The sequence below is a fragment of the Pseudomyrmex gracilis genome, unplaced genomic scaffold (assembly GCF_002006095.1).
Source record: "Pseudomyrmex gracilis isolate BER0280 unplaced genomic scaffold, ASM200609v1 scaffold_4, whole genome shotgun sequence".
In the NCBI taxonomy this organism is placed as follows: Eukaryota; Metazoa; Arthropoda; class Insecta; order Hymenoptera; family Formicidae; genus Pseudomyrmex; species Pseudomyrmex gracilis.
This window is the reverse complement of record NW_018020588.1, coordinates 831,070-846,631: the sequence shown is the minus strand read 5'-3', so window position 1 is coordinate 846,631 and position 15,562 is coordinate 831,070. Positions and strand designations below refer to the sequence as shown.

At 36.5% G+C, this 15,562-nt stretch overlaps 2 protein-coding genes across 2 annotated transcripts; one reads left to right on the top strand and one right to left on the bottom strand.

Annotated features, from left to right (window-relative positions):
* Positions 1-722: 722 nt before the first annotated feature.
* LOC109856425 (tigger transposable element-derived protein 4-like) lies at positions 723-4,046 on the bottom strand. The gene is made up of 3 exons (XM_020431695.1): positions 3,562-4,046; positions 2,507-3,095; positions 723-2,000 (listed from the first exon to the last, which is right to left on the bottom strand). The coding sequence occupies exons 1-3, from the start codon at positions 3,683-3,685 to the stop codon at positions 797-799; spliced, it is 1,917 nt and encodes a 638-aa protein (XP_020287284.1). The 5' UTR covers positions 3,686-4,046; the 3' UTR covers positions 723-796.
* A 5,108-nt stretch (positions 4,047-9,154) lies between these two features.
* LOC109856935 lies at positions 9,155-15,033 on the top strand. Its single transcript, XM_020432719.1, has 7 exons — positions 9,155-9,197; positions 10,389-10,807; positions 11,782-12,189; positions 12,382-12,639; positions 12,928-12,987; positions 13,279-13,371; positions 14,810-15,033. The coding sequence occupies exons 2-7, from the start codon at positions 10,496-10,498 to the stop codon at positions 14,870-14,872; spliced, it is 1,194 nt and encodes a 397-aa protein (XP_020288308.1). The 5' UTR covers positions 9,155-9,197; positions 10,389-10,495; the 3' UTR covers positions 14,873-15,033.
* Positions 15,034-15,562: the final 529 nt, after the last annotated feature.

Below are 15,562 nucleotides of genomic sequence, written 5' to 3'. Positions count from 1 at the left end.
CAAACTTCTCGTTGCATTAAACATCGCTATCTATTCCCTAATGTTTTCCGGAGTCTGAAGTGCGATCTGTCTAAAATGCTGCTTTAGTTGCGCGATATCTCTTATCTCGGTCTCGGCTGTAAATTATTGCGGCTCTCTATGGCGACGCGCCATTAATTCTTCGGCATCCCTCATGTGCACCAAAGCATCCGGCGGCGTGGCGCACAAGTCGCGTTATTCGTACGGGACAGAAAGGAGAGGGATGTCACATCCGGGAATCTCGCGATCGTTCGAAGGTGGTTACGAGTGCGAGGAAAGCGCAACTTTGTTTCGCGTACGACCGAAACTCGATCCGGTGAAATTGCATCCGACGAAGAAATCCGGCGGAAGCGCACAATGGAGCTTTCCAGTCTAAATTGATGATTCCGGGCCGAGCCGTAATTCTCTACGCGGGCGAAACACAGATTTCGTGAATTACCGGAAACTATTACCTTTCGTTCAAACTGCAAGTTCCATATTGCGCGCTCAATTAATAGCGAAATTGCAGTTTCAGATGAAGAAATTCCTCGCAGTCTGTGATATTACGCGTCCGTGGAAATAATTCGCACAGGGAGTCCCTTTCACTCGGAACATTTATTTCCATGTAATTTAATCCGTTTTAAAAATCGTACAAGAGAAATTATTATTTTATTTTACATATTGTTTTGTTGCAACTCTTTTAATATATTTTCTCATGACGTCGATTTATCTTTCTTCGTTTTTCTTTTTTTAACATAGAATATTTTTATTTATTTCCCGTTGCTGTTGAAATCACTCTTCAATCTTTCTTGGGCGTTATGGTGAAGATTCCCCGTTCCGTCTTGCACACCTTCCACGGTTTCGCTAGTTGTGCGTCATTATCACTGAGCACATCAGCGGAAACAGTGGGTATAGTCCGTGTCAAATCAGACAAGCCGAACACGAACGTCGTCTCGTACTGCTTCGTCCAATCGGAATCGGATCTCGATTTTTTCCGTTCGGGTTCGTTGTCATCGGTATCATTTTTTGATTCTTCAACGTCGGTGAAACGTGATGATCGTTGCCTTTTCAACGACTTTTGCGAAGAATAGTCATCGTTTCCGTTCGAATTGGTCGATTCGGTCGCGTTTCTCTCAACGGCGCGGGAAATCATCCCCGCAATCAATTCCTTCGTATTGTCAAACACTTGTTGCGACACAACATCGCTGGAACTCGAACCAGTGATTTTCGGCGAGGACTCGATCGATCGTTCATTGTTCGAGGTACAATTATTCTTACGTTTTTCATCAACTTTAGCCGTTTCGTCGAGCTTAAGATCACAATCCGCAATTGTTACCGCTGCAATCAATGCGGTATTTGCAGCGTCCTGAGTAGAATGACTTTTCTCGGAGCTACGAGTTGCATTTGCAATTGTTCGGACGTCAGTAATCCGCGGAAGTCCCACCGATGTTGAAATAGTAGCGACGTCCTCATTATTCTTCGACGTTGATTTATCACTCGACTTCGAAATGTTCGTTTCTTTGTAACGATCCTCGCTTAATTGAGCTTTATCGTTTGATGTCTTTCGCGAGTTCTTTACTTCGCGATCGACGAGTTTTTTCTTTGTCCGATCGCTTCCTCTCGCTCGAGAGTGATTATTTATGAGATTCTCTTCCTCCAAATCTTCTTCCTTCGAATCGTCGATTAACGTAACGACGTTTTTGGATCTGAGATTATAACCATGATTCTTCTCGGTGGATTTGCCAGACGATCGGGCTGACGTATTATTGGCCGAGAGATCGTCGTCAAAACTGACAAATTTTCTGAACGATACTTCGTTTCTCACGTTATTCCGCGAGTCGCAATGGATCTCGAGAAAACAATCGTCGTCGGTTCGAAAACTCGTTCGCCGGAAACTCGCGACGATGAGATCACGCGGAACTTCTCGCCAAGCTTCCACCAAGCTACTCACGACATTCCCGACGTTCCATTGGCGCTCGTGTTTTCCGATTTCTTCCAAATACCTACGACAAATATTTCCGATAGTTCTTTGCAGCCGGGATAATTAAGCCTCTTCGAAGTTCTGAGATTTATATTACGACAAATATGTAAAATATTTTCTATCACAGTGATTGTGTCTCTGTGAGATTTAGGTGTATTTATACAATTTTTGCGATTTTTATTTTTTGAACAGTTGGTAGAATATATTTCTGTAGCCTAAGGATATAACATTTTATGACACTTTTTACAAACACATTTTAAGGTCATATAGTAGTTAACCTGGCAAAGAGTTTTTCGATCAATGTGAGGCCGGATATGCGCAAAATATATTTTTAAACGTATATTAATTATTAAATCATTACATATAATAATTCGAACTAAATTTCCTTTAAAAATTTGTATTGAATGTTTATTTTTAAAAATTTTAAATTAAATTATACGAGAAAGAAGTTTATTTTACATGAAGAAGCTTCAGTTATAACTCGTGTCAAATTATATTTAATAATTAAACTATTGCGAACATACATACTTGCTTCTATATGTCATTTTGACGAAATGGAAAACGTCTCTCTTCAGAGGCGTTGCCAACGACGGGAAATTGTCGGGGAAAAAGATGTGCTTTACATTACTCAGTTTGAGATTCCGAAAAGCACTCGTACGATTTCTGTGTAGCATCAACAGGATCTTGCGACTGCTGCTCGACATACGATCGTTCAGTCGAGTCAGCCATTCCTTCAAGAGATTGTCGCTTATCAAAGCGTCCTCGCTGTGACCGTATACATGGTCGTTTTCCGTTATCACAGTGGGATAAGAGCCGCAGATCAATAGCGGCAACTTCTCGGTGCCGGAGGCGTTGCAACACATCAGAATTGTCGCTTTCTTCAGATTCGATTTATCTTGTTGTATGGACGAGATTCTGCTCGGTGAAACATCCAAGTACATCGTCAGCTCGTCCAGATGAAAAAGATTCTCGTATTTGTACTGCATGATGATGAATCTCATTGTGTCAATCCAGAGTCGGTAATCATTGAAAGTCGGTCCGATGGAACCCTTTGAATCGAGAGAGAAGCCACACTTCTTCAGAAAAGACGTCAGCCATCTCTCGGAGCACTTAAAGCCTGAAGAGAAAAGAATTACAACTATATTAACACATTTGCAATGTCATATCGTTTTAAATACACTCAAAACTTTAGAGAAAGTATTATCGAAAGTATTATTCAGATTGACTCTATTTTTATACTTCGTCGAAATTTTTCCGACATCCTGTATATACATTTTTTTAGATATTTTTGTGACAATTTTATCTTACGTAATGTCTCTAATACAGCATCAGAATTAATCTCTCAAAGACATTATTGAGGCTGGAGAAACGGAAATTTCCTTAAAAAAATATTTTAAAGTATTTTGGGTCCGAAAACATTGTCGTTTTTTTCCCCATTTATGTCATTTAGTACCGCTACCGGTTCTACCCACGGAAACCAAGTAATACCCTTTATGGATCGTTGGATTATTCCTAAGGAGTTATTTTGTGCTTTCCCGCAGCACCTTGAGCAACGTGAGAAAGACGAATTTGGGGTTACATACCGGTCACTCTGTACTCGTTGGTCAATTTGAGTGCTTTGTCACGTAAAAGACCCTTGTCGAGAGGTTGGTTCATGGCGTGTCTCTCGCACGTCCATTTCAGCAATGCGTCCTTTATTGCCTTCATGATTGCGTTTCGACGCGGGGCAGTGTCTTGCAGAACATCGCGGATGCGGTTTTTCTTCGTCGGAACGTTAGCCGTTAGATTGGACGAATCGTTTTTCGAGGAGAATTTTTCGGCGATTTGCGCGAAGCGAGTCTCTCGGGAACAAAAGTTTCCGGACAGATGGAACGTATATACCAACGATTTTCACTTGTCCCTCTGGAAGTCGCGTTGACAGATAAATCACCGCAGCTTTGTTCGCACTCGTTTAACCGTCGAGTTTTCCCATTTGGATTGTGAATTATATAAATGGTGCCATACGTCAGACTGGATAAATAATTTGTCATCGAAGAAATATCACTTGTCAAGTTAATGATAAATATAGAAATGACACATTTCAAATGGGATTTTTGTGTTACAGACTTGAATGTATAAAAGATTCGATAAGTATATCGATTTAGCAAGAGTATCGAAAGTAGAAAAGAAAGTACGTGAAATATTTGTTCAGGGGAATAATAAAGTTTTTCTTGAAAAAAAAAAAAAAACCGTGTTCTTTGTTCTCTCACATTTCTTTTGGAGATAATAGTCAAAATAATTTAGATTATCCACATTTAATGTGAGAAAAAGTCTGAACGAATGAATCATAAAATGCGAGTTTTCGTATAAGTTTGGACGAGAGTGTAATAATTTTTAGCAAACCTATTAAGAGATTCGGGGAAGAACATTTTGCGGGGTTGCAAATAATGGCGAAAAAAGAAAGAGACTTGAAAGAACCAGTTTAAGAAAACGAGACTAGACGTTATATTCTCGAGCAAATTTCTAGTCGAAATTCGCGCCGCTTCGTTATCTGGATTCGACGGATTTATAATCGTTCAAGCCGACCGGAATAATTTTAATCAACCGTCGAGATAAGGGGAGATTTTAAACTATATACAACTGCCTCAAACAGCTCGCTTAAACAACGTGAAATATGAGAAGTCATTTTAACTTTTCGTCTCATTTAGTTCCATCTCGCTTCTAATTAAATGGTTGATAAGCAAGACAATTCTATTAGTATATCAAAAGAATGTATATACAAGGTGTTTGATAAATTTTGATCAAGTCGAAGTGTGAAGGTAGATTGGGTCAATCTGAACAAAAAAGTTATGTATCATTTTGCAAAATTTGCAATATTTATTGAGTTATCAATTAATTAATGCGAGCCAATGAGCGCGTGAGAAGCAATAGTTCGGACTCTGTAGGCGTGTATAATTTTCATTTATTAAAAGAGAAAGAGATGGCTGACTTCATGCAATATATTAGCAACGAGAGGTGAAGTAAACAAGCGCGAGCGACGTATGAAACAGATTTTTGCGATCAGCTGATTTTCACAACGATAACAACTGAAAATCATGCACGCCTACGAAGTCCAGACCATCGCTTTCCTCGCGTTCATTCATTAATTAACTCAATAAAGGCCGGTTCTTCCACTTTCCAATAAATCTCGGCTCACTCGACAGGTTATTATTTATAGAATAGGAAACCTGACTAGCAAATCTCTCACTGTTTTTTATTTCTATATATTTATCTGTTAGATACGACTTACACGGTACCGAGAGTGCCGTGTGATTTATCGTTTGGTTTCTGGTCATTTACCAGATATATAAATTTTACTGACACGTAGAACAACGCAAATCAGAATTTTTACCATGAGATAGATTACCCGATACTTTATCTGAAGATAGAACAACCGGCCCTAAATCGGATCGGACCAGAAAAAGTATCCTATATAAAAAAATCCACGCGTTTTAATATCGAATCTATCGCATCTATTGTTGCCTCTTTTTCGCGTTGATCGAGTTGAGTCGAGTCGAATCGAATTGGTAAGATCGAGAGAGTAAATAATGACAGAAGAGCGATTTTGACAGTTCGTCGTATACGTGAAGAAAATTAAAAACGTGACTAAAGTAACGTGACTGTAATTTATATTATATATAACATTAAATACTATTATACATAGGATTTATTATATATTATAATATTATACTTTATATTGTATTATATATATTATATACATACTACAGTAAAATCACTGACCTCGATCGCGCGACCGCGGCGGGGTCACTGACCTCGGTCGCGCGACCGCGGCGGGGTCACTGACCTCGGTCGCGTGACCTTGACGGGATCACTGACTTTGGTCACGTGATTACGGTATATATATATACATATATATGTGTATTATATAGAGAATAGAATATTCTCTATATAATATATATAATAGAATATATATAATAGAATATAATATATATATATATATAATATATTATATATATAATAGAATGTTCTATATAATACACATATAGTATATAGATATATTATATAGATATAGAATATTATATATAATATATATTATATATAATATTCTCTTTTTTACTCTTTTCCCTGTCGTGACTTTAGTCACATGTTGTTTTTTTATTCTTCTTTTTTTCTTTTATTTTTCGAGTTTGATTTTCATGCGTTATTTCTGACATCTCTCATATGTAGATCATGTGTATTATATTGTTTGTAAGACGTGTATATACCAGCTGTCATTGCTATGACAGGTTAAATTTACTGACACTACGCGTTAAAATAAAAGCAATAATAGCGTGCGCGTAGCGCGCGCCTGTTGTGCTAGTGTGTAAATAATCACAAACAATTCTGTCGATCTTGATTGTTACCACTTTTATCGCGACGCTGATTGGATGTCTTTCGGTGACGTTTCTCGGATGCGTTTCTCGGTTACATGTCGTACGTATGTATACTAGCTGTCACATCGCGATGACAGGTTGCGTTTACTGACAGAACACGTTAAAATAAAAATACTAGCAAGCGCGTCTGTGTTGTGCTAGTATTGCAAACGATAACCGCAAAATAGTAAATAACTTTTCTGATCAGAACGACCTGAATCTTCACACTTTGGCTGTGTCAAACATTTTCAAACATTTTGTATATTAGTGAAATAAATTTTACGAAAAAAAATAAGAGGCAAAAAAGTAAAGCAATTGCTGGTTTTTATTGTATGAAATTTTTCAGGATAATATTAACAAATTGCGATGAGCGGTGAATACTTCTTTCACATTTTGAGAGAGTTCACCGACATATCCTTCTTCTTGATACACGCGCGCACTTTTTAATATACGAGCTATTTCTGGAAAGCATTCAGCCGAGTCGTCGCCGCGTTCTTTGTCGCTACCATCTAATTATGCAGGAAATGAGAGTAGAGCGACGTCGCGACGCGCATCCACAGCATTGTGCTCAAAAGCACTCTTTTTTCATTCTTCGTTCCGCTCACCGGTATTCTCTTCTTCTTTAATCCTTGTAGAAACCAGAAAGTTGGGAGTGAAGAATCACAACATTTGCTATATATTAAACGCACACCGATCGGTACCGTATCGTTATACTTTGTAATTTCATGTGCATTCTGTCGATCACGCGGTATGATTATTAATTCTTGTACACAACCTATTATTTGTTTCATACGTGCATTATTAGTATTATTTATTCAATAAATATTTAAACAAGCTCTCTCACTATTGTCGAGAGAATTAATTTCTGTAATTTATTCATGCATTTCATTATCTAGTTCTCATTCGTCTCAACATTTAAAACCATTGATTGTTGTTAATGATATGAGATTAAAAACCACCGTGTATTAAATATTTCACTTATCTCGATATTTGACAAGAAACTAATCAATTGCGTCGTTACGGAAGCGTTAAATCGGCGCGTGAAATTGATTTTCGCGTCGGTTTTTTCAAAAAACCAACATGTGACCTCATCAGTCTGCCGAGAAGATATGAGAATTTCGTTTTGTTCCTGTCGTTGTTTCATGCACTCAACGAATATTGTTCGTCCGAGTTAAATTACATTTCTCGGGGGAGAGAGTTGTCGTCGTACGAACGACGGGAGATCATTTCACATTCTAGATTTTCATCTAACATCGCTCTATCTGTATAATATATTCGAGAGCACAATTCGACGCGCTCTTGCTCCGCGTTGTCCTCTACAAGTGAAAACATTCATTAATATTTGATTATTATTTTATGGTGTGTTATAACTTTGATCATAGCTCTCTCTCGTTGTTATTTCGCGTTATTATGTCAATATTAGCTAATAATTAATTAGTACCGAATGTTACAATTGTAACATATGGCACTATTATTTCGTAATGTGCAGAGAGTAACGAGACGCGCACGAAGATACGCGTCAAGAAGAAGAAATTATTTGTCATATAATTTTTTTTACATGCGTATACAAATATTTCATATATATAGAAATGTATATGGAAAAAAATTCGACGCGAATAATTCGTCGAGTAGATAAGCACTAAGTCAATTGTTTAGAAAAACAAACCAAAATTGAATTAAAATTAAAATAAATCTCGAAACCATATATAGTTCACCGTAATTGTAAACGTGGTTTATAAAATTAAGAATTGAAAAAAAAAACATTATCAATTCGTGTTAAGGACGTTTCGATCATTTATTCTTTTTGATCACCACGTTGTTGACAATAAGTGCAAACTAATGTTGCCGCTTTGTCTTCATTCGTATCTATGATTGATCTACGTAGGCACTCTATCATTGGAGAAATGTTTCGAATTACTCTTGGAATAAACAAAGTACAAACATATTGACAAATGTAATAGAAAAAGAGCTTTATACGTACTGAGAATTGATAAAAATGTGTGATAGTATCGATTTATGTATTACGCCAATACATCATGTAAAAATGTTATTATTTTATGTTATTTATGACAGCGTGTTTACTCAAAAACTGCGCACTGCACTTTAGCAACAAACAATTTAAAAATACTTTATACATATAGTGATGTGTATAACTTTATTAGAGATATTATTATTTAATTTTTGATACACATATATATATATATGTATGTACATGTTGTAAGCAAATATTATAAATATGCATATATATTGTTTAAACAAATATAAAGTGTAAGAATATGAAATGAATTTATGTATGGATATTCTTCTCTTCGCAAGAAGAGAATGTATATTTTATGAAAGTCAAACTGTTGAATATTTATAGCAATATTTTTCGTGACAGTGAAGAGAGTAGATCGAAAACAATCTGCGTAATAAAATCAGTACGGTGACGTGATTCTGAATGTAAAAACAGAGGCCGTTCTCTATATAATACACAATTCCAGTTATCTGCGAGTGCATCCACTTCGACCGGTCGTCTCCACCTGTTATTCTTTTCCGCTCGTTCAATTATTCACATTCAGGGCCGACATGGAATAATATTTAACGGTGGCATCCACGCGTGCCGCATGTCACACCCGACACGTTTGTACGAGTGATATATGTGTGTGTGTATACGTACGTACTTGTGTAGGTGTTCACCTATGAGAAAAATGTTTACGCGAGAGCCAAGTGTAATCTCGCTTTATCGCTCATGCGACGAAAGTGTATAAAAACGCTTATCCTCGTTGTAGTCCTCGCGATGTCGTTCAGGATAGTCGACGCGTTCCGACGTCTGGGTTTGTTGTAACGTAAGTACATCTTAAACACGTAAACGTTTCTAATTGCAACTTGTTACGCGACGCTCTTTGTCTCGCAGCTGTAAACAGAACTTCGCTGCGCGAAGAAGATACGGTTTAACAAGTTATCTCATATTTGCACGAGGATCAGACAGCTTCTTTCTATAATGGTCTATTTTTGAAACGCTTAAATTTTCTTGGTTATTATTTTTGCGGGATTATATAAATCTTTTTATCTTTCCGGCTTGAGTTTTATATTTCCGGGATTTATAACGCATATCCGTCAAACTTGTAGACGTCAAACTCGTCGTGGGGAAAAAATTTGAACTTTTTCAACGACGGGTTCAAAAATAGCTTCAGAACTGCGTTGAAATTCATCTAAACTCTCCCCGGAACTAGAGAGAGAAAGAGAGAGAGAGAGAGAAACGGGTCAGGATTTTTAAATATAATATCGCGTTCTATCGCGGTTTAGAAAGAGATAAGGGTCCCGTGTGCTCTCCTCGCTTTGTACAATAATTTTTCTTTCCTTCATAATTCTTCGCATGTCCCGCCGCTCTCTTTTGTGCTTTTCTTTATTTCGTTTTGCACTTCTATTTATCATAGCTAGATGTTGTTCTTCGACGTAGCCGTTTTCTGGGACAATGCGATTGATCGATGAACGCCGTAATTTCCGGGACAAAAAAAAAGTAAAAAAAAACGCTAATTCTTTTCTGAACTCTCTGGTTGATTCAATATTTACTCTCGAAATTGAAGATAGACTTAGGACAAGGTCCATTATTGATTCTTCTTCCGCAATTGCAGCCTTTGTTCTTGCGGCAAGCACGTTCGTGACAGAGATTAACTTCAACAAATGATCGATTTTAGCAGATCGATACACACACATAGGTATATTAATATATACAGAGACAGACACATGCACACATAAAAACAACAATAGCGATAAGATCACATTAACGATAAGAAGTATAAAATATTTTATAATATACAATAAACATTTGTAAAACTTTTATTCTTCGAACGTGTCTGTTTCCGCACAATTTGCAGCTTATAATCGACGTATTATCACGCGGATCATTTATCTATCGATCGCGCATTTGGAACAATTTCGTTCTTCCGCACGGGATACGCCCTTGTCTTTCAATGCATTCGAATTCCTCCAGGTGTAAATGATCACGTTAACTAATAGTTATCCACGCTTCGCAGACAGAACCAAGTTTCTCCACAACCCTCATTAACGGAAACTAACGCGGAGAAATTCATGCTTGCTGAATCTAATTGATTCGACAAAGACGTCAATTGATTTCTCTTGAATGATGGAGTACCAGGCACGTCCCTTTGACATGGAGACCGTGTTCGTCAAAGCAAAAAAACAGCGAACGAAGAAGTTTCGCGGTATGGATCTGCCGCTCTACACGGTCATCTGGCCAATGATTTACGCGGTGCGAATGTTCGGGTTTGCTCCTTACGACTTTATGCAAGACCGTCTGATGCCATCGAATGTCTATCTGATCTTTACGATAATCTTCGTCACATTGAACAGCTATATAATGTACACAGTGATCGAAAACATTATGGGTGTCAATCAGAATGATCCAATTCTCGGAGGAACGGAGAACTCGAAGGTCAGTGAAAATATTGATGTGTAGGGTTGAGGTGTGTGATAAGATTCAAAGTAATGTGTGAGAAAAGGACAGTTGTAGAACCGGTTGTAGGGTGTTGTTGCAATAAAATTCAGTAACAATCGATTATCCAGACACGTTTCGACTTTATTGATTTAAATCGTCTTCGGTGGACATTCTTAAAATTGCATTTCTTCACTTATGTATGACGATTATCTTGTCTTTAGAAATTCGTCGATACTGAGAATAACCATAATTAGATAAAATAATAGCGTTGTCACAAAGAAATAGATAGGTATCGACGAATTTCTAAAGATGATCGTCATACATAAGTGAAGAAATGCAATTTTAACAATGTCCACCGAAGATAATTTAAATCAATAAAGTCGAAACGTCTGGATAATCGATTGTTACTGAATTTTATTGCACAACACCCTGCAACCGGTTCGAACTGTTCTTTTCTTGCATACTATTTTGGATCGGTGAAAACTTTATTTGTGACAATGTTACGTAAAACATCCAACAACAGACGTAGAAGCGAATTTAAAAAATAAAAATAGAGATCAAGGATTTGAGTAATTTATTTATTTTTGAACAAAGATTAAAAGTTTCGACTTTGACTTATTTTATTTATTTTTTCTTCAACATTTGATCGAACATATAGAATCCATGTGTATGAGAGAAATAATAAGGCCGGTAAGATCCAAGCGCTAGATGTATGTACGTGCACAAAATAATTTAAAAAAATGTAAATATTAAATATCGAATTTAAATGTCGAATTAAATTCGAAAATCTTGATTCGCATCTCATAAATAAGAGGGAAAAATTCATTTAGATTGCATATAAAAACGACTTTTTCTTATTGCACTGTGAATCTATAAAAGGCACGACCTCGGACTTCCCACATTCCGTGCTATAGAATCTAAGTTTCTTAAGAGAATCGAAAACTCGCAAGGCAATGATCGAAATCATTCAGGTGATTTTTAACAACGGCGTGCTGATGTACGAGCTAGGTCTGGTCATGTTAACGAGGCGTAAATTCGTCAGCACCTGGAACGCGCTGCAAGATTACGACGAGAGCGTCAGACAACTCGGCTATCCTCGAAAGGAGACGAGAACCGCGATCGTCGCGTGGATGCTCGCGATCGTCATCACGATCATTTGGGTCGTCGTCAATCGGTCCGGAATGTACGCCTTCTTTGAAACATGGAGCTACAATATGGGATACTTGTTGCCGTACGTCGGCACCTCGATCGCACTCTACAAATTTGTGGGGATGGCGTTTTTTCTAGGCCAGCGGTTTCATCATCTTAACACGATTGCGATGAAAACTCTGCCGCCGGCGTCGACGAAGAGTAAAAGCGCTACCACTCTCAGTAGAAAGGTAAAGGAATTAAGTTTACAGCACGCGCGTATAATTTATAAATTTTAATATCTTAATGTATATGTGTATATATATATATAATTTATAATCTTTTTTACAAATAGTTTTGCAAACAGTTAGAGACAAACTAATGTAATTTTTTATAAATCAGCAATAATGAAAAATTGTGATATAAGATTTGTTTTGTAAAAGACCATACTGAGTCTGCACAACGATCTGATGATCGCGGCGGAAAACTTTGAATCGCTGTATTCGTGGTCGCTGCTTCTTTGGCTTGCTAATCTCTGTCTTCACGCCGTCAGTAACATATACTTCATCATTACGTGGCTACTTATACAATCGTGGAAAGACATTTTTTTGCCGCTGATCTACTGCTTAGGAACCTGGTTGGTATCGTTTATTTATCAGCTTCTCTTACTCAGCGCCGCCTGCGACTACGCCTCTTCTCAGGTAAACTCATGTTTTTATTTCTTTGATATGCAAAAGAGAGAAAAAGACAAAGAGAGAGAGAGAGAGGAAAAGAAAAAGAAATAAAAATTTTTCTTAATATAAATTACCGTAGTAAAAAAAGCAAGAATTAAGACAATATTATAAATAGTGATCTAAAATTTATTATTGATAAAAAAAAATTATAGCATAATAGATGTTTTCAATACAAGAAAAATTGGAATATTGTAAAAAGTATAAATATACGGTGCGGCCTGAATGAAGAATTAGGAAACGTTCGTCTTGTTTCAGGCTAATTGTATGGCGCCGATTCTTATCGAATGGCAAGTCAGACTGATGAAAAAGAATGAGGTGAGTGTAGAAATGAAACCATTGTTACGTAGCGAATATACATTCAAGCTTTTTTTTATTGCGAACAGAAACTACGTTTGATTCTACGAAGATTTTTCTCACCTTTCACGAATGCAATACTAACAATAAGAATAATATTATAATATCTATTCCCTTAACACTAATCTATTCCCTTACGAAGAACGCGCGTCATTAATTTTTTTGCGTCTCATAATGCCGCTCTTATCGCATTTACATGTAAAAAGCATTTTAACGACTGCAATCTGCATAAAGACTTCTCTTCGAATGCAGGAACATACCGAGTCGTTGTTGCAATTTCTAAATCGAAGGCTCAACTTCTCCGCCGGCGGTTGCTTTTACGTGAACTTGCCCTTATTACGTTCGGTAAGTAACGACCGAGAGAATATAAGCGAGACAATAATACGTAATATTAATTTTTGTAATTGAGTTTGTGTAATTCCGCGGTAATTGCAACTTTTACATTTTTTATAGTGAAATTTGATTTCTTTAAAATTTCACATCGGGCGTATCATTTAACCCGTAAAGCACGCATGTCAAAGAGATTAAAGTGATTAATAACAACAAACGCTTCGCGAAAGTAATAAGACTTGCGATTTACGTTATTCTCGCAAAGATTGCAAGTAAGTATAAATCACCGTGTCAAAATTTCAAAATCGTTAAATTATCCAGATAATTCCTCGGAAAAATTGAACACGTTTCCCACGATGCGATGTTATCACGCTAGTACGACTTAAAGAGGAGCGCGCAGTCGCGCTCGGGTTTCCAAGACGCTGACGAGTTAATCAAAGCAATTAAAGTGAAAATATTGTATTTCAAGTGAATTTTATTTTTATAAAAAACACACTTGACACACAGACGTCGTATTATGTAAAGACCAGAACATAAAATATATAACAGAGCGATATACACGTAATGATAATTATATCAAAACATCAAAGCAATTAAAGAAGAAATATTGTGTTTTCTGTTAATGTTATTTTTACGTAAACTTACCGCACATGATGTGTTACATAATTTACAGAACGTAAAATACGTAATACAAAACATAGTAATAGTAATTATGTCAATGCAATACGCACACACATTTGTGTGTTGTGAAATAGAAAAATTGCTTCGAAAAAAAAATAAATAAATAAATCTAACAACTGAACAATTTCTGATGCCACAGACGGCAACAATACAAATGCGATTTTTTCTTGTTATATGAAATAAAAATTATATGTGTATGTACATAGATTTTTCTTGCTCTTGTATAATTCATCGTCACGACCTGATCTTTATGTCGAATCAACGCTGGCCGTTCTTGTTACGTGACGAAGGTAAAGGTTAATTGGGTCCCGTTGGTTCGATATTCGAGCGAAACTTTGAGAGACGCTTTAAATGCCGATGTAAACGCCGTAATTACGCGCGGCTCTGGAAAACGCGATCTTTGAGTTTGGTTCTAGATTTCGCAAACTGAACGAAGCGACACGTCTATTCCACCTGTGCGAGATGAGATGCTTTGACACAAAATTTTACGAGTTATATACATATATATGCATGTATCGGCTTTGAGGAATATATCTCCGACCCTTTTGACCGTCAAAGTTCTCACGACAGTTTCCGCTTAGTTTCGACCGGAGAAATATTGGATTTAACAACAGTCTCTATATAATTTCTGTACACGTACGACGCTCTTAGATAGAGAATTTACGCGTTTCAATGTATCATAAAAATGACAATTAACAATCGGTGATCTCGGCGATTATTGATTGTTGTGAAATTTACTCGAATATTGAAAAGAATGAAATGTTATTTTCAGATTGCTTCTTTGACGACCACATATCTGGTAATACTACTGCAATTTCATGGAGGAGACAATTGAATTGGACAAAGAAATTGTAAGATCGAGAAGTAATAGACATAAAATATTGAATCTCTGTATAGCAAAAAAATAGTTTGCAATATTTATTTACGCTATTTTGTAATTAATATTGAACTAAATATGACATTTTCTTGGATGCGCATTACAAAACAAAGTTTATACATACGTGCAACATAATGTCTGTATAAGTATCACAATTGAATATAAATTATGTAAATCAAGTGTAACAAAAGTGAAAATGTATTAAATGATTATATCTGCTTTAAACTACTTTTTCTTAGATGCGCTCGTGCAAAGTAGCAATAATGTTGAACGCAACATTTGCATGTGAATTGTGCCATCACTGATTACGGCAACCTGTTTTGAATTCGGCGTTCAAAAGAAAAACCCGCTTTTTCTGAAGTGCTTATAAAGCAAACGTTAATTTCAATTCACACACAGTATCAACATATAACACAAGCGAAAAAGATAAGCGAAAAAACTTGATGATTGTTGTAATTTTTTCTGAATTTCACAATCTACAAATTTGCGAGTGACACGTATAAAAAAATTCTCTTGATTAATAAATGTTAATTTCAATTTAAAGAGTTCTTCTCTTTATTTTGTAGCACAAAATGCACAATTTACAAAGTAATTTGATTGCGTTATGTATCGCAATAAATTATCGCTTATTGTATGACGCGATGTTCC